General features: G+C 34.5%; 2 protein-coding genes across 2 annotated transcripts; one reads left to right on the top strand and one right to left on the bottom strand.

Moving 5' to 3' along the window:
- Positions 1-3,759: 3,759 nt before the first annotated feature.
- LOC120133489 (LOB domain-containing protein 24-like) lies at positions 3,760-4,486 on the top strand. The gene is made up of 2 exons (XM_039150060.1): positions 3,760-3,912; positions 4,190-4,486. The coding sequence occupies exons 1-2, from the start codon at positions 3,760-3,762 to the stop codon at positions 4,484-4,486; spliced, it is 450 nt and encodes a 149-aa protein (XP_039005991.1).
- Positions 4,487-8,186: 3,700 nt separating this feature from the next.
- LOC120133492 (probable N-acetyltransferase HLS1) lies at positions 8,187-10,144 on the bottom strand. The gene is made up of 3 exons (XM_039150065.1): positions 9,913-10,144; positions 9,649-9,779; positions 8,187-9,079 (listed from the first exon to the last, which is right to left on the bottom strand). The coding sequence occupies exons 1-3, from the start codon at positions 10,132-10,134 to the stop codon at positions 8,221-8,223; spliced, it is 1,212 nt and encodes a 403-aa protein (XP_039005996.1). The 5' UTR covers positions 10,135-10,144; the 3' UTR covers positions 8,187-8,220.
- Between the last annotated feature and the right edge of the window lie 10,461 nt (positions 10,145-20,605).

Genomic DNA, 20,605 nt, shown 5'->3' with positions numbered 1-20,605 from the left:
AGGAAGGAAGTTGATAGGTTGTAAGTGGCTCTTTAAGGTCAAGAAAAATCCTGATGGCACTGTCCATCGCTACAAGGCACGACTAGTGTGGCGAAGGGGTTTTCTCAGATTCCTGGCTATGATTTTCAGGACACATTCAGCCCTGTAGTCAGGTTCAACACACTGAATGTCATACTATCATTGGCTGTAACCAACAATTGGACCCTAAGGTAGGTCGACGTGAATAATGCCTTTTTGAACGGTGACCTACAAGAGGTGGTCTTCATGCAGCAGCCGCTTGGGTTCGAACAAAATGCCCCCGATGGAAGCAAACTGGTGTGCTGCCTGAAGAAGACGTTGTATGGGTTAAGGCAAGCACCAAGGAGCTGGCATACTAAGCTTCGAGATAGCTTGCTGAGCATTGGGTTCAAAGAATCGAAAGCAGACGTGTCTTTGTTCATTAAGAAGGATGACCAACACTATGTGTACCTACTAGTTTATGTTGATGATATCATTATCACAGGCCACTCGAGTGACCAAGTCAATGAAGTAGTTCGGTTACTGAGTGACAAATTCTCCCTAAAAGACTTGGGACAGCTCGCATACTTTCTGGGAATTGAAGTCAAACGAGCTAATGGCTACCTTGCACTCTCACAAAAGAAGTTCATCTTGGAGCTCATTGAGAAAGCTGATATGCTGAAAGCATCCTCAACACCAACTCCGATGGTGGCATCTACCAAACTACGTTGTGACGATGGAGAACTCATCCCCGATGCTCAGTTCTATCGCAGCATTGTTGGAGGGCTGTTGTACGTGTGTCATACAAGACCTGACATTGCTTTATGTGTTAACAAAGTCGCCCAATTCATGCACGCTCCACGTCAATCCCACTTGGCTGCAGTTAAGCGAATCCTGCGGTACTTGGCTGGCACATTGGATTTTGGCCTAACTTTCACTGCTGCTGGAACTGGTATGAAGGTGGCTGCCTTTGCTGATGCCGACTGGGGGAGGCAACCTCGATGACAGGAGGTCAGTTTCTGGGCACAGTGTGTTTGTTGGAAACAATCTAGTTGCATGGAGCTCAAAGAAACAAAAGTCTGTGTCGAGATCCACCATGGAGGCAGAGTACAAGAGTGTTGCTGATACAGCCGCTGATGTGGTATGGGTTGGAGCCCTGTTGTCTGAACTTGGTATATGTCAGAAAGAGGAGCCTGTCATATGGTGTGACAACACCAGTGCAACAGCTCTCAGCGCCAATCCAGTCTACCATGCTCACACCAAACACGTTGACCTGGATATACATTTTGTTCGCGAGAAGGTTGCTGCCAAACTGATGAAGGTCAATTATGTTCCAGCTGCTCATCAGATTGCTGATGGATTAACAAAGCCTCTAGCACGTAATGCCTTTGAAGAATTTCATGCGAAGTTATGTGTAAAGCTGTGTTGAGAAGAAGGAGAGGAGAGAAAGCAGGAAGAATGTTGAAGTATGGTGACTAGCATTCGCTGGTCCACTTGTTCATAGCAGCTTCTCCTAACGTTTGTGGAACGTTCTGGTCCAGTGTGCAACAGATCACTGTCTGTGTAGTTACAACAGTCGGTTATTGCTGTTAAGCAGTTAGAATTTTGTTAGAGCAGTTGTAGTTTAGTTAGTCTCTACATTCTTGTTGAACTTTGTAATTTGCTAGCTATATAAGTCATGTAAGATTGAAAGAATAAATATAAGAGAGTATTACCTGTCACCAGCTTTATCCTCTTTCTCACGGTTGTTGAGCTCTTTCAACATCTAGCATGTCTTCTTTCGAAGATCACAATGTTAGACCCAGACCAGTAACTAGAACCGTCGTTGCTCCAATTGTGAATCGACATCAGTTCAGTTCTACTCTATTCCAGCTTTGATCAAAGCCATTTGATATTTTCGTCATCTAAACTCCACCATAATATGGAACTCTAACAATCATCGAATCTGTTATGGTGCATGTTTTTTGCTATGATGTTGTATGAACCCTTCGTGGGTATCTTAGGCTGCAAATCGGAAAGTAAAACTGAACTTGAATCGCTCTTTGTTCGTTGGAGCTTCGGTTTACCAAATGAACCAGGAAAGGACTATGGTTCTCATTGTCGTGCTGGAAACTGAGTACTCTTCTTCGCACATTAAACGCTTGTACCTAATCGTCGATGACCCCATTTGAAGATACAGCGGCATACTCCTCTTTGAGCTATCGTTCAACGTCAACCCGATGTTTAATATCCCATGCGATTGACCTGATGGTCTCTAAACCTGAAGCAAAGGGTCTGACCGCTTAATATTTTATATTTCCACGTGTAATGGTGATATGGACAACTGAAACAGGCGTGGAATTTTGGAAAAGAGAATAATTCCACATCATCGATCGGTGTTGTTAAGTCTTTAACAGCGGTGTATCAAATTGAAACCTAAATTAAAAATTATGTATGATTTTTTAAAAAAAATAAAATTTGACTATCAAAATAGAAGGAAAAATAATAAATTATATACTAAACGTGTAGTTTACCCGTTTTTTAACTCACACAATTTTATTTAAAATCAAATAAATTATTATAAACATTAAATTAAATAAGCAATTCAAACACACATATTTTGGAATCACAAAGTTCAAGGGCTTCTTCTTTACAAACGCGAGAGAAGATCGGAAGAATGATAATTAAAATATAGAGAGACATAATAGTAAAAAAAAATCCGGTATTTGTTATTTTTTTTCTACCGTGTTTTTTAAGTTTTTATTTTTAATTTAAATTATATTCTTTAATTTTCTTAGATAAATCGTTTTATGGCGTAATTAAAAAATAAATAATGATATTTTTTATTATTATATATTTTCACTCTTAATTTAAAATCTATTTTGTCTTTGAATATTACAATAAAAAATCATTATTAAGGACCCAATTCAAATGAGAGAGAAAATTTCTTTAGTCTTATGAACTTGTGATGTGGTTTAGGTGATGTATTTTTTTACATGTATGTGAAGCTTTTCTTAAAGAAAAACATATAATCATATTAATTTTAATTATTGTTATATTTTTAAATTAAATATATAATAATAATAATTGTATTAGATAAATTTTTTGTCTGTTTAAACAGGTTCAGTCAATGAAATTTTTTAGATTCGTCATTGCACAATAATAATATAGATCATTTATAAAAAAATTTAAATATGAAGAGTTAAATTTATTAAATTATTTTAAATTGAGAGTGAATAAATAGAATATATAAATTTAAGAAATTAAAATTATTATTATAACAGATTACAAAACATACTTATAATAATAATTTAATTAAATGATTATATTATAATTTTTTTAAAAAAAAAATATTATTTATTTATAATTAAATTAATAATTTAATGGCACGTGTATACTTTATCCTAATTTTATTGAGAATATATACTAATATAAATGCAACAAGGCCCAGCTTCTTACGGGTTTCCAGCCCAGCTAATTTAAATAACCGTTGGAAATCTCCAAAACATTTATGGGGGGTTTGCCTAGTATATATATAGATGACATAAGAAAAAGTTGCCATACTTTCTTCTTCCCAGGTCCAACCTCTCTGCAAATATGGCAATCCCCCTCCCATTACACACTTTCCCTTTCAATTCCCAGTTTTTGAAAAAACTAGCCGTTCCTCTTTTTCTACTTCAATTCCCTTTTCTTTTTTCATTTCCCTTATATATCGATAGATTTACTTTCCAACAACATAGATTTAGAAAATCTTTTTGTTGTGTTTCAGTAGATTTTTGAGCAATGAGTTCTGGTCGATGTGCGGCTTGCAGATATTTGAGGAGAAGATGTACGGAAGACTGCATTCTCTCGCCTTATTTTCCGTCTAATAATCCCCAAAGATTTGTTTCTGTTCATAGAATCTATGGTGCCAGTAACGTCACAAAATTACTTCTGGTATCCCTTTTCTCATTTTGGGTTTTGGATTTATGATTAGATTTGTTGTTAGATTTAAAGATGTTTTAGTAACGATTCTCAAGATAACACAAGATTTCTTGTCAATTAATAAGGGTGGCATTGCTTGATGTTTATTTATTTACATTGGTTTTCATAAAGATTTTGGATATCAAGTATCCTTGGACAATCAACGGGAGATAGTTGTTTTATGCATAGAATTATTAGTTTTTTTTAACACATGGTTTAACTTATTTTTCACTGGGTAATCACTAATCAGCAACTCCCGACCCATTTGCGAGCTGAAGCAGCGGATTCCTTATACTTCGAGGCACAATGTCGGCTTGAAGACCCTGTCTATGGCTGTGTTGGGCTCATATTTATGTTGCAGCAACAGATACATGCTGCGGAGAGTCAGCTAGTTAAGACTCAAGCCGAGATTGCAGTTATGAAATCCCAGGGCCAAAACCCTGAAGCCCAACAAGCTGAACAAGATTTCAACAATTTGCTGCTACAACAGTCGGACAATGATGCCGCCCTTAGTTTCCCCAACCAAGTTTCTTCTGGGTTTATTTAGGGATCTGTGTGTTCCAATATGATGAATAACTCGAAAAGAGCTTTATTCATCATGCGGTAAAAGTGACTTGACAGCAGTCAAATTGAAATAGTGGGATATTCAAACTTTGTTTAAGCCATAGTATTTTGTTTAAGTGAAATACTATATATATATCATCTATATCTATAAAGAAGAAAGAAAGAGTTAAAATGGTGTGATCATTAATTGTTTATGAGCTTATACCATATGATGCTTATGCTTTGAAGTTTTATTATATGATAGAAATCCATATTCCTTGTTTTCCATTACACTGAGCTAAAGTCTTTATTTTCCTTAGAGCATCCGTGCCTGATACCAATGTCCAATGTTTATCTAGATAAAAATAGGAGGATATGATCTTCCTCTTCAAATACATGGATGGTTGAGCTATTTACTATCCTAATCATAAAAGCAACTGAACTGCTTAAATCATATTTCCTTGTGCTAGTTGTCCATGCTTCCTTTGTTGACAACTAGTATAGCCAAAGATAAATAGTCTTGGCATCTTTTCTCCAATATGGTCTATTTTTGATAGCTAAGAGAAACTTTGGACCAGATGAGAACTGCATCAATATTATATGTTCATGTTGTTAGTAATTAGGATCCTTGTACTGAACATTATTGAAGTATTTCTGAGTCTCTTACCCTATTTAGCGTACACTTTTGGAAATGTCATCTGCGTTTTATTTTGTGAGCTGGGAGTTTCTCCAGTCCTAGAATTGTTGAGTACCTAAATTAGTAAAAGTAGAATGAATTACTTCCAAGGACAACTGTTTCATTCTCTCACAGATCTCTGCTACTTGGTGTTTTTTTTTCTTTTTTCTTTTTTGGGTATGTGTATGGTATAAAGTAATCAAAAGTCTTCAAATACAGATGTTACCTGCTATCATTGATTTCAGAGAACTCCACCTCCCACTGTAAGCATACTCCTCTCTTTTATATATTTTTTGGAAAAATTTAATCTGAACTTTATGTTTGTATAAGTTGAGAGTTAGTTCTATTTGAATGATGTAGGTGAGCACCCAAATTACTAAAGCAAAATGAATTATTTTCCAATGATATCAGGTTCTTTCTTCCCAGGTATCTGCTACATTTATTCTTTGCCATTCATCTGGTATACAGTAATTTAAAAGGTTTAGAATGCTGATTTAGCTACGGCTTATCGTATTGTTTTTTGAGAATTCCACCTCTTATTTATGTATTTTGTTAGCTTAATGATTTAATCATTTGGCTTTATGTTATATCTAAACCTGATATGTGAAGGCTGCTGGAAAAACTAAGAAGTTAGAGAAGAAAGAGCAGATGAACCACGAAGGAGCTTAGGGGTAAATATATGATCCCTCTCTTTTTCTTGTTTGAATTCATTAGAAGCACTTTAATGGCACACTTGAAAGATAACCCAGAAAGTCGAGAGAATGTTTAGATAATTGATTTATACGGACTCTTCCTGATTTATATGTGTCAAGAAGATGATTATTTGACTGCACCACTGGGATAACAAAAATATCAACACTGTTTTCTTATCACTACTTCCTTTGATTTTCATTCTTATGATTGAAATTTCATTTCTCCAAAATCAAGCAGGATAGCCTACTGAAAGAGTGGCAAAACTAACTCAAAATAAAGCAGCATATCACCATCAGTTGTAAAAGAAACGCTAGTATGAACAACAAGAAAGGTATGGTACTGAACAGAGAGTCAAATAACAGGAGATAAGATATCAGCTTAAAGATTCTGATCATCAGGACTTCTTTGCATCATAGAAGTAGTAATGAAGCATGAGTTCTGATCATCAGCTATTTTTTTTTCTTTTTTTCGTACTTTTGCATCTAGTTTTAGTCAATATGAGTTCTTGAAATGAAGTCAAGGGTTTTCTTTTTGACGTCTATACTACTTTTTTCCCTCTGGAATTCTATAACAGGAGAAGATTGATTCTTTGCTCGGTTTTCAGTGGATATTACATTTGCTGTTTATTGAGATGCTTGTATTTTTTTATATGTATTTTGGTTCACTAAAATTATCTCAAATCTGGAACGAATACGGATGTCAATGTGTTGTGATGAGTCGTATTTTTGTGCACTTCGACTCTTAATTCAATCTTAAATAAAATATTAATGAACTCTTCTTGAATCCAGCTCTGAATTTCTTTTAAAACTTCACTTCAATCCAAATTTGTTTCAATATATTATGATTGAAGAAAAGAGAGAAGAAACAAGATGAGAATAAAGCAAAATGAAGAATCTAAACTTATATATACGGGGGTTGATTTTGGTAAATAAGAAAATCAATTAAAATTATAAATAATAAAATACTTAAAAAATAACAAATATTTTGAACAAATTCAAAACTCCCATAAATATTTTTTTCTTTTAAATGAACAGCTAAATTATATGCAATAAAAAAATTCAAACATTTGTTGAAAATTTGAAAACTTCTATGGATATATGAAACTTAAATCTAAAGTTTTTAAATTAAAAATATAGTGCATAAAATATTGAAATTTTTAAAAATTACATTATATTAATGAATATTATCATGTTTCAATAAATATATTAAATAAAATATATTCATAAACAAAACGAACCAAATCCTAACATAACCTTAATCTTAATTTTTTTTAATATATATATATATATATACACTCACTCACCTCGTCTAAAATCCCGATTTAATAAACAACCCCTAAAACAAAACATCCAAATCAACCGGGATGTAAACGAGCCAAGTCAAGATCAAATATTGTTAAGCTCGATTTGATTTGAAAAGTATTGAATTGAGCTTGATTCGAACTTGAAATAAAAAAATTAAAGTTTGACTCGAACTCAAAAAAGATTACTTGAAATGTTCTCAGGCTTAACTCGATTAAAGTTCAAACCTTGACCCGAAATATATGAAAAATTATATTATATTTTTTTTAAAAATAACAACGTATAAATGTTAATATTATTGATATTTTAATTTAAAAATTAATCTATTATTTTATTGAGTTGCTTGTGAATTTTTAAAATATGATTTAAAATAATTTGCTTCAATTTATTAAAATTCAAGTCAATTTCAAAGTCGAATAGAGTACATTTAATTTTAGAAATTTGAGTAACTCGCCATACCTAAAAACAAAATAACCAAGGACGGCTCCTGATTCCTTCCGTCTTGGAAACGAAAGTGTTTCGCCAAGTGTGCCAACTTGGGCTGCTTTGGCCCCACAATCCTCGGCCTTCTAAATCAAGACACGTGTTAGCCAGTGAGAGCATTGGGCATTGGTCCCCAAACAGTGAAATTCACAACTTGACAAATGGCTGGAGATGGTTTTTTTCCCTTTCTAATGAACAGTATTTTTTTTCTTTTTAGTTTTATTAAGGTAATATATAAAATAAAAGTTATTTCGATTTTAATTTTAGTTTCCTTTATTGGATTTGATTCTCGGCCAGAAGGGTCTATCCTTTATACTATAATAACAAATACTTGTACCATTATTTATTTACTGCTACTTATAAAAAGTGTATCAATCATTTGGTTAATTTAGCCCACGAGTTCAAGAAATTTCATTATTTTTACCCGTTTAACAAATATTTTTCCAAAAATTAAGATAATCATCTTTAAATATAAGAGTTGAAAACTATGATCAATAACTACCATTCAAGTAATTCCCTTGATCTAGTAATAAACTATTATATTAATGAACCTACGATTTTTTAAGATAATCGTCACAAAAGAAGTCAAATATCTCGTGGGTCAACAAAAATCAACGGTGGAGGAGGTCGAGATTTTAACCAATCAGAGGACCCACATAAGTCATCGGACCCATCATGAAATTTTTTCATGCACCATAAATCCTCGGACATATAAAACTTGGTCCAATGTGGGATAACCTCTCGAACAGGGTCCCTCTGCCCCACCTCCGTCACCACCACCCCGCACCCATCATCGTCACGACCCATGTTATGGGCAAAGGCACAGAGAGATTTCATGAGCCGTGGTCCATTCTTGCCTTCCATGTGTAAACCGTACAAAAAATAAACCCAAAACTTCCTGAAAACATCGGGAAACGAAGGCAGCATCAGCCGTGGCATCCAACCATCAACCACCCTTGAAGCCATGCAACAAGCGTACTTCAACGTCGACATCCCTTTAACTTGCAACCTGAACAACTGCTTGGTGCTCCAAACACTCGTAATGGCGAAACTCAATGGAAGAATCCCTGTTTTGGGATCCCATTTTGGCAGACTCTTCTTCGGTAAGGCCATGAACGTCCCCAAGTTCAACCTGTTGTACAAAATCTTATCTATGTCTTCGGGGAAGAATTCCGAGTTTGCGAATAGCCGACGGTAAACGGCCTCGGCCAGCTTCGGGTCGAGTCGGACGATGGCTATGCCGGAGCCTAACGGCTTGGAATGAGCATGAACCGGCTGCACCAGCATTGTTGGGGTGCGGAATTTGGTGTATTCAAATTTTCTGGTGAACAAATTGATGGATGCTTCATTGGTGCAATCTGTGGCCATATATACATACTCTGCTCCATTCTGCTTACACCATTCTTCTAATTTCTGAACCAGTTTTTTCCCAATGCCTAGCCTCCTGCATTATAAATATAATTTCGTTGGAAAAAACAACATTCATGACGATTAAACAGGAAAAAAAAAAAACAAATGGCAACAAAGGCATTGTGGAGTGCATAACAAAGTAACATTCCAAAACACAATGATAAGAATTATTAAGCAATAAAAAAATGTAATAAAAGACTGGAGAGTAGTAATTCATAAAGAATGACATAAGAAATGGCGGCAGCATCAAAAGAATTCAGCAGACAGTTTAGTGGACCATTAGGAAGAAAGAAGCATTTATAATATCGTCTTCTTTTATGGGAATAACTCGTTTATAATGAAGTGGATTCTAAACAAGTGTCAGTGCAAGGCTAGCTGGCATTTGCTCCTTTCCATTCTATGATACCAGGAACCTTATGTTTTCTTTTCTTAATTATATTAAGAAAACTGTAATTGATTAATTAAAACAGCCAAACTGGAGTTGAACAAAGCATGTAAAGACGGAACAGTGAGGGAATTTATATCCTAACATAAATCAAACAAATACTTATTTGATCACAACAAAAGGATATGAATGAAGAACACAAATATATATGTATATACCTGTGGGAAGGAGCAACCCTTAGACCCAGAATATAAGCTAACTTTACATATACTGAATGGCCTCTTGTCACTGTCTTTATACAGCCTCTTATAACTCCTACTATCTCTCTTTCATCTCCATATTCTGCTACCTGTGGTTCAACCCAATAATAATTCATCATTTTTCATTACTATATATAATATATATTCACAGTAATAAAATCAAATTCGAATAACCATGCAACAGTTGCAATGGTGGGGGTGTGATGATTATATATGGTATACCAGCATGATGTGAGTAGGGAAATGGCGGACTCTACAAATGGGGTCCCCTAAAAGGTCAGCCACAAGTGAAGGCTTTCCTCCTTGCCCGATTTCGCATCGTCTCTCCATCTCCTCCACATCCGCCTTGTCTTTCTCTTCATCGTACTCTCTCACCACCACTAACTTCTCGTTCCCTGGCGCAGCCGCCATGCGTAAATTCACAGCAGCTATTTTCAGTGACATATTTGAAAGAAAGAAAAAAAAAGTTATATTCTAAAGTGATGGGAGTAGAGCAGTACTGATAAAGTGGCAGTAGGCAAGTATTTCTCTTGGGAGTTGGATTTGTTTTTCCTTGGTTCAATCTCTCTCCATATATAAGGAGTGTATTGTCTGATGTGGCAAAGTACTTTAGCAGCTTTAACGGAGTTTATTCCATTTCTTAGGGATGACACGATGAATCATTCTTTCTCACATTTTCTTTTGACCGATTTTCTAAATCGCGTTGCGATTCTATAAATCATTTTGGCAAATCCAAAAAAAGTTGGTTAAAATCGTATATTATAAGGTATTTTTGGTCACTGATGCGATTTTCTCTTATTATAATTTTTGTTATGTTTTCTTTATTTTCTATTATTTTTTTTTGGGATGTTTGATTAAATTTATAACTTTGATTTGTATAATCACATTTTCATTATTTAATGGTTAGTTTGTGTTCTTTGATAATTTTATAATTTTTTAGATTATAATTTTTTTATTAAATAAAATTATGGACATTTTTGTGGTGCAACCTAATAATTTAAGGTTAAAAAATGGAATAAATGAGCTTGTCCGAAAATGTTATTAAAAAAACATAACATTTTAGGTTGGACGCAACCTAAAATGTTATATATTTCTTCATAGCATTTTTGATTGAACCAACTTAAAATGTTATGTTTTTTTATAACATTTTCAGTCGCGATCATTTCCACCATTTTTTAATCTTAAATTAGACTTATTTTTTTTTTTACTTTTGCTAGAAGTAATTGTCTTGATCAATTAATAGAAAAGTATTAATATATGTTAATAAATGTGAAAATAAAAAAGTAAACACAGTACATTTAAATATATTGATATATTTGTATTTTAAAAATAATGTATATTATGATAAAACCTAATAGTATATAAAAGAAAGTACCAAACACGATATAAACGTATCGATTATAAACCGATAAATTAGTAGATATGCTCATATGGTTACAATTATTGCTTTGTAAACTTTACAAAATTGTTTATGATCAAGGATTTTCCATTAGGTGACTATCATGACTATATGCTGAAGAAAATCATGACAACAATATAATTAATGTGTTAATAAGCACCCAATGGAGATTGCATGAAATAATTGTCATAACCATTTTTTTAAAAATAATAAAATCTTATTTTAAAAACATTTATGACTTTAATTTAGAAAATCATGTGACTTCGAATTGATTTGGATTAAATGGAAAGAGAGTCACCATCGACCTTTGGGTTAGGTGGGTTGAATACCTAAAAAAGTCTTTTAGAAACAATTTTTAAGAAAAATCATTTTTTAAGACAAAAATGATCTGCGTTTTACCAAAGATTCAATTAAAACGGGTCTGGAGTCTATTACACGTGGGGAAGGATTAGCACCCCCACAGCGCCCAAAATTGGTACTATATCGCTTACACACTGTCGTAAATAGTGGAATTTATGAGTCGAATATAAAGTTAAAATGCGATCCATTTATTAAAGTTAATTAACTTGCTTCGAATCAATTATTTAAAAAAAAATTAACTCGATAAAAAATCTTAAAATTAGCAATCCTCCGTTGGGAAAGCTATTTCAACTATTTTTTATTATTAAAGAATATTCTATCATCGAATATATAAAAGATGCATATCGAATATAAATTGCAAATTAATAGTTATAAAAAATAAAATACATAATTTGCATTGTTCGGTGTAAAATAAAAAATGAATTAACAATTAACAAACTAAAATTGATTTATTTCAAGTTCATTTCGTTCGACCGTCGTATTAGATTGTACCACTTCAATCAAGTGATACTTTCTTCGCCCATTCTACAAATACGAGTTCTTGAAATATTCAGATAAATAACACTCAACAAATTCTTAAATAAATAAGCATAAAAACATAAATAGACAATAATCTATAAATGTGTAGACATACACGTATCAATATTTAATATGACACTACATACATAGTAATATAAAGTTAAGTTGAAAACTAATATACGACAAACAAACAATCGGGATCAAAACAAGTGAACACAAAAATACATGAATATAATCCGACAGTGATCTAAATTTTCAATCATAAGATAGTGGTCAAGTTGCATGCAAACAAAATTTTGAGGGTTTGAAAATGAAACATATCAACTTTCAATAACAATGGAAACATGTGATTAAAATAAAATATTTGAAAATATTAAATCCAGAATCAAATATAGACAAAAATGATATAGAACATGGACAGTGACTAAAATAATAAATTTACAAATGTTATTCCCAAAGTCAAACATAAAAAAAATAAAACACATAACAGGGACTAAAATAATAAAACAGATATTTAAAAGACTAAACCACAAAGATATAAAAAACAGAACCCAAAAACAAATATATATAACATTACAAGCACTAAAAAATGAAAATAACTTATAAATCTTATAAAAGACTAAAATGAAATAAACAGAAACTTAAAGGATCAAACGGTAATTAAACTAAAATTAAAACAGTGACTAAAATTATAAATTTACAAATTTCATGACCAAATCCGAATATCAAAGAAAAATGCACAATAAACTGAAACAATGACTAAAATGAAATAAATATAAATATCACAACCAAATTAGAAAATTCACACAAATGATAAAATACAAAGAAGTAAGGACTAAAATATAAAAAGGAAAATATAAATGCCCAGAATAAAATATTATGAAATTTCATTTAATGATTAAATAAACAGATTACAAAATACATGGGACCAAACGTGATATTTACCCTAAAGTATGAGAAACACGGGCTGAGTTTACAAAGCCACAGGGATTAAAAGTGATAATTACCCCTAAATAGAAAACACGGAAACCCTCACTTCAAACGACGTCGTTTTGGCTGGGCAATATAAGCCCCAAAACCGAGCCTTTCTCCCCTCACTTCTCATTTGTTCTCTCTTTCAGAAATCAAAGGGAGAGAGAGAGAGTCTCAAACTCTCTCAACCCCCTCAACAGAGAAGAAAAAAACATGATGGCCGGAGGTTCCTACGGCGGCGCAGGCGGCGGCACCCTACTATCGGAGTGGCCCAAAGTTCCCTACAATCATCTCCTTCTCTCACTCTACCCCGATCCACACCTAGTTTCACCTAAAACAAACCCTAGGGACCTAGATCGAACCATTTACCTTTCGAAAAACGCAATTCCGACGACCCGTGGGCTTCCCGACGCTCCTCCAACGAAGGTAAAAGCCCTTTCCTCTCTTTTTCTTTATTTTTCTTGTTTTGTTCGAATAGGTTTCTCACCAAATATGATTCCCCTTTTGTTCTCTGCTTTTTTTGTTTTTGTTCCCAAAACCCGAATGGTTCTCCCCCTTTCTTCCCCGTTTTTTTATTGATACATCTCTTGATATATGATTCCTGCTGATGGATTTAAGTCCTCCAAATAGGTAATAATATCCTATATTTCTAGGATAATAATCTTTTTATTTTCTGACTTGGATAGGATCTGGGTCACTGTTTGATGGATGTTATCACTCTTGGTTCAGGCGACCGATGTCAGAGACTATCGGAGAGGGGAGTAACAAAGGACGGCGGTGGCAGAAGCTAAAGGGTGTATTGCATTTAGGGTTTAGAAACCCTAATTCCAATCTGGGTCACTAAACGGGTCTGGAGCTGGGCCTCGGGTCGGGGCTTGATCTTGTAAACGGGTCGGGCTAGTTCAGGGTACTGGGCCATTGGCTGGTATGTTATAGTTGGGCTTGAAGATTGGCTTGTAATTTGGGGTTCTAGCAAGCCTACAAATATGTAACAAAATAATTAATAATAATAATAGTAAAATAAATAATAATAATATTATTAAATAATAAAAAGAAGACCCGGACAAAAACGAGTGTCTACAACTGCCCCTCTTTGCACATTCTTGTGTTAATAAGGATAGGGCAAAGAATACAAGACTAGACATTTTTTTTCTGGTTCTCTCCCTTTTAAACTTAGAAATTGGATAATGTTGGTTGTTGGGAACGACACTTCTCATACATGATGAAGAGTTCGGGTCGTCTAAGGGTGACACGGTTCTACGTGATGAGGAAATCTGGTCGTCTAGGGGTGACACGGCTCCTACGCGATGAGGAGATCTGGTCGGGGGATGACACGGCTCATACGTGATGAAGAGTTCTGGTCATCTTTAGGAGTGGTGATAACTCGGTTCCTACTTGATGAGGACGACTGGTTATCTATGGTTGACACGGATCCTACGTGATGAGGAGATCTGGTCATCTATAGGAAGGGAGAAAACACGGTTCCTACGTGATGAGGGCATCTGGTTATCTAGGGGTGACACAGCTCCTACGTGATGGAGAGATCTGGTCAAGAGATGACATGACTCATACGTGATGAAGAGTTCTGACCATCTTTAGGGATAATAATTTCAAAAGAAATCGACTCAAAGATGATGTTTCAAAAGAAACAGACTCCAAGATTGTAAATTTTGTTTCCAAAGAAACAGACTCAAGGATTTTTCTCAAAAGAAACAATCTCAAAGGTTGGTTTTTTCAAAAGGAACAGACTCAAAGATTTTTCAAAAGGAACAGACTCAAAGATTTTTCTCAAGAAAAAGCTGTCTCAAGAGAGACAAAACTTTGTTTCAAAAGAAACAAACTCAAAGATTTTGGTTTCAAAAGAAATGACTCAAAGATTTTTTCACGAAATTGTCTTAAGAGAAACAAAACTTTGGTTCAAAAGAAACAGACTCAAAGAATTTTTTTCAAAAGAAACAACTCAAAGATTTTTATTTCAAAAGAAACAACTCACAGATTTTTATTTCAAAAGAAACAACTCACAGACTTTTGTTTCAAGAGAAACAAACTCAAAGATAGGTTTTGTTTTAAGGGAAACAATCTCAAAGATGTTTGTTTTAAGAGAAATTGTCTTAAAAGAGACAATTTTGTTTCCAAAGAAACATACTCAAAGATTCTTTCAAAAGAAACTTTCTCAAACGAGACAAAATTTTGTTATCAAATAAACATACTCAAAGATTTTTTTCATTTTGTTTTAGGTGAAACAAACTCAGATTTTTCAGTAAAATCTATCTCAAGAGAGACAAAGTTTTGTTTCAAAAGAAATAGACTCAAAAATCCTTTGTTTCAAAAGAAACAACTCAAAGACGACGGTTTGTTTCCAGTGAAACAAATTCATAATTTGGAAAATTGTCTCAAGAGAAACAAAATTCGTTTCAAGAGAAAAAGATTCAAAGATTTTCGATTTTGTTTATAGGGAAACAATTTCAAAGGTGTTTGTGTTTAAAGGGGAAATTGTCTCACACAAGATGAATCAATTTTAAAAATCTCAAGTGAGATTAATTTTGTTTCAAGTACAACAAATTTAAAATTTTATTTCATAGAAAAAATGTCTCAAGCGAGACGAAGTTTGTTTTTTGAGAAAGCGATCTCAAATGAGATCAACTTTGTTTAATGTGAAACAAATTCAAATTTTGTATCTTAAAGGAAAAATGTCTCAAGTGAGACGAAGTTTGTTTTGAAAGAAATTGTCTCAAGCGAGACAAAATTTGTTTTTAGAAAACTGTCTCAAGCGAGACAAAATTTTGTTTCAAGAAAAACACCCTCAAAGGTGATAAAAAGTCTGTTTGTTCCTGCATGTTGAGGAAATGTCTTGATTGTTGACTTCAGGAATCCAAATCATTGCTTCTTCAAGTTAGAGACATCTGGTCATTTCCAAGCTTTGATTTCCTGAAAGATCAAAATGATGTATTTATAGATGCATCTTTGATATTATGATGGCTGTCAAGATGAAATTTATTTGAAGTTTTATTGAATTTGTCCTCGAGAGAGGAGAAAATTGTCTTTAATATACACGATGATAAAGGGTTGATGCAAAATTTATGTATCATGTAGGTATCTGTATGTATGTATGTTTTTTTGATCTGGAAGGAGAATAGTTGCGAGAGCAGTCTTCACTCTATCATTGATTTAACTTGTCTTTATTTCCACCAGAGTGTACTCTTGCAAACCTTGACCTGAGACAATTTATTTTATTTGTCCATCAAATTTTGCCCCAAAATTTTGTCTTCTCTTGCCCAGCTTCAATCTTGAGCTTCAGAGGGATCTTCGTTGAATTCTAAGATATGCCTCCAGAGAAATTATCTTGTTTGAAAATGCTTTTCTTCATTTGAAAATGTTTTTCTTCTAAGTTTCACAATTAAAACAAATCATAAACAGGAGTTCATTGGATTTAAAAAAATCAACTGCTCTTTAATATTTAATAGATGCAAATCTTTGACAAATATCAAGATCGAAAGGTTGGTTTTGAGGTCGGCTACCTAAATTCTAAGGTTTGTTTCATCGATTGGTCCTCGTGAAGATCATAGCATGCCCCCCTTTATGAGTTTGGCATTTTGATCGGAGGCAAACAAAATGGCACAACTAGCATAGTTAATTACTAGACTCTTTAGAACACTTCTATTTTAGTTCTCTGAAATCTTCCATTTGTTCAAGCTTCGTAGACTTACCTAGTCAAGGTAGTGTAGAAATATCGCTCTAAAAATAAGATTTCTGAGTGCTCGTGTGAAGTCGACTATAACAGGTGTTCCTCAACTCCCTTAGTTCATATTCACCGAAACTTCTTATTTAGTAATTTTGATTTAATTTGCCATTTCTTGGCTAGCTGGATTCAGCTTTATTGTACATATATTTTATAATTGCCTTTGTTCGGCTAGCTGAAGGATTTATGTCATCACAAAGTCTTTGACTTGAAAACCACAGTGGAGCAAACACCAGATTGCCAAGTACCCAATCAATGTCATGGTTTGAACGCAATCTATTTATAAAGCCAGGGCTTTCGAGTTTCCTCTATAACCAATTGCTTTTGCGGAATAGCTCAGCTTTATTGTATACATATTTATATATATTTGGGTATACGGATTCCATTTCTTACGCTTGCTAAGGAGAACCTGTTATAGTCTTAGTGTTTGTTGAATGTCAAAAAATCTCCTCGTTAGAGTTCAATTTCCAAGCAACTGACCTAAACTAGATTCATCAACTTGACCATTCCATATGAGAAGATCATGATCATCATTGAACATCATTAACAGAAGTAGAAACTAATTAGTTTTGCAATCTTATGTGCTAGTTACCATATTTTGTCTGCTCCTAACACATACCTGAATGCCAAGATGATTGTTTGTTCAAGCAATAAAAAAGCTAGCATGGTCTCTTTAAGAGAAGGGTATGAATTCTGGTGTAGGATTAGGATCAAGAGGTCTTTGTTTTGCAAGGTTCAATCTTGTAATTTGTCAAAGATTTACAACCTCAATTATTAAAATCTTTTAATTAAAATGATATTCAAAGAATTCAAGATTAAAATTTGCTCATTGTTTATTTCCTAATAAGGAAGCATTTTATTGAAAATGTTCAAAAGTCAAGTGATTTACAAACATTTAAACACAAAAAGAAAAAAAGAAAAACAAATTCAAACAAGATGTCATTCATGAGAATGTAACAAAATCTCCTGATGGATGCCCCGGCCGACTTCTGATCAGAATGCCCCATCACACATTGAACGTTAATGCCCCTGAATCGATCAGATCTTGGACCTTGCGCTTCAATGTCCTACAATTCTCAGTGGTGTGCCCTGAGCTCCCAATGTGATAGCTGCATATGGCGTTAATATCATGGCCTTCAGGATATGGGACTTCTCTTGGTTTAGACCGAAATAGAGTCACCAGATTCATCTCAACTAGCACTGGGAATTGGATTTATGCGAGTCTCTTCACGGAATGCTTTATGAGGTTTGGTCCCCATACTAGCTAGATAAAATCCCTCAATGTTAATCTCAGCTCTTTCCTCATTGTTGGTACGACTAATGCCTCATATCTAGCCATTCTTGATTGCTCTTTCGATCATTTCTCCATACATGACGATGTTAGAGAAACTCTTGGTGGCAGCTCCTATCATGTAGTCGATATATGGAGACTTCAACGTATCAATTAATAGAGTGATGAATTCTCTTTCGGTCATTGGTGGATGTACTTGAGATGCGACATCCCTCTATCGTTGAGCATATTATCGAAAGTTCTCACCATTCTTCATCTCCATATTCTACAGTGTTATTCGATTAGGGGCCATATCGATCATGTGCTTGTATTGACTCAGAAAGACACTGGCCAAATCTTTCCAAGAGCGGATTTGAGTACGACTCAGTTGATTGTACCACCTTGAAGCGGGTCCAATTAAACTGGCTTAGAAGCAGTGAATCAACATCTTATCATTGTTTGTGTACCCAGTCATTCTTTGAATAAACACGTGAGATGGGTATTAGGGCAACTGGTTCCACTGTATTTTTCAAAGTCGAGCATCTTGAATTTGGGCGGAAGCACCAAGTTAGGAACTAGTACTAATTATGTTGCATCCATTCCGTAGTGAGAGCTCTGTCCGCTTATTCCCTGGAATGTCTCTCTGCACCACTGTTTCAGATTCTCCAGGATCTCATTGTTGGCTCTCTTTATCTTATCAAAATTTGACATACTATGATTAGTATAGTGATCCCGAGGATTTAGCACAGTTACATGAGTTTTAGTGGCGGAGAAGTGTGCTTGATGGCTAGAAAGCTTGTGGGGCGAAATAATTATTTAGGGACTAGCATGGGTTATCACACATTCAGAGGTTCCTCCAGTCAAGGAAATCTTCTCTTTGCCTCTTTCTTGGTTGAGCCCAGCCAATTTTTCTACCATTTGATCCATTAGGTCGCTTTGATTTTGCAAGATACGGTTCATGGTGGCCTTTTGTACCTGCTCCATTTTAACTTCCCACTATGCTTGCATCTTTTTCAAACTCTCTTCCAACTCTTTCTTCAGTTGCTCGAATTTTGCATCTATTCTCAGTACTGTGTGAATGCAGTTTCACAGTTAGAAGTGCTTCCTCAAAGTTTCCCGCAAGGTATGATTAATGCATGTAAAAATGCTTAAATGAATGTTATGCAGAATGCAATGATGCAAATGCAAATGCAAAAATATTGATCCCAACGATGAATATCGTAGAATAATTTTCACCAGCCATAAAAGCTTTCACATTACAAGACAGTCCACTTCACATACATGCCTTTGCTTAGATGTTGAATCTGAAATGGGCCGTTGCTTCATCTTGGATCTTCGTCCTTAAAAATGATGTCCCTCAAACGTTTTGTAAACTGACTCTGTTAATGCCCCGACGATGCTGAAATCAGTGCATCACACTTCGATGAATAACGTGAGAACGATAGTAGGTAAGAATTTACTGCTGGATTAATCCTCGGACTTCAGTCTTAAATGTTGCACGATTTTCGAGCTCACTGTTTCATCTCGGATCTTTGTATTTGGAACTGATGCCCCTCAATACTCTATAAACTAAATTATTAATGCCTCGAAGGTGCTGAAGCCATTGTGTTGCTCTTTGATGACTAGCGATGACATGATTGCAGATAAGAATCCACTGCTGGATTACTCCTCGAATCAATGGATCATCATTTCAGTCTTGAATATTGCACGATCCTCGAGCAAGTCTCCTTCTTGTACTATGAACTTCTTTCAACCCTCGATGCATGTTTGTATATGTGACTGCTTGATTGAAAACTTCCACCCCTTGTGAAAATTTTCTTATGAATATTCCCTTGCATATCAATATTTCACATTATGTTATTATGATGCAATGCAATGCAAAATGATGAAAAATGTCACAAACAAAAAAAATAAGTTAGTGTACACAAACAAAAGAAAAGAAATTAGTTAGTACATGTAAGATAATCGATACAGATAAAAATGTTATTCAAAGATGAATATAACACCTACCCTGTCATGATATCTACCCGAACATGCTTTAATTAAATAGCATTCCTACCCAGACATGCTATCTACCCAAAATGATTAATTTCAATAAGATAATCCTAACCGCATGATATCTAGTTCGCATGCTTTTATTCAAAAAGAAAACAAATTCTACGAACTTAAAGCAAAAAATAAGGTTTTCGAAACGCTTGGGTGACTGTTCTACGGACAGAGGTTCGGTATGACTATACCTAGGGTGACTGTTCTACGGTTCACTATATGCATGGTTTAGGCTCTAATAAGAAAAGGGTACCCGAATTGTCCTTGATGCCTGTGCCCCCTTGGGCTGCCAGACCCTCGATCGTCACCTATTACAGGTTTCGAACGGAACGAGTTCAATTCGAGGGAATTCATTTCCTTATACCTATACGAGGAATAAATCTCTACGAAGGTATAAGGTATGTATCCCATGGGTTAATTGCTAAAACTCATGCGAAGAATAAATTCTTACGAGAGTAAAGCAATCACCCGAACTAATTTGGATCGAAGCTCGTGTCTAGAGCTCATGTTATGCAAATGCACGTGATGTGTGTGAGGAGGAACATACCTACCTTTGACTCAAAAGTAAAACGAAACAAGGAAAAACATGATAAAACCTTGACGAATCTGA

The sequence above is a fragment of the Hibiscus syriacus genome, unplaced genomic scaffold, assembly GCF_006381635.1.
Source record: "Hibiscus syriacus cultivar Baekdansim isolate YM2019G1 unplaced genomic scaffold, ASM638163v2 tig00110580_pilon, whole genome shotgun sequence".
Lineage (NCBI taxonomy): Eukaryota > Viridiplantae > Streptophyta > Magnoliopsida > Malvales > Malvaceae > Hibiscus > Hibiscus syriacus.
Note: the sequence above shows the minus strand (reverse complement) of the source record. Positions and strands in the feature narration are given on the sequence as shown.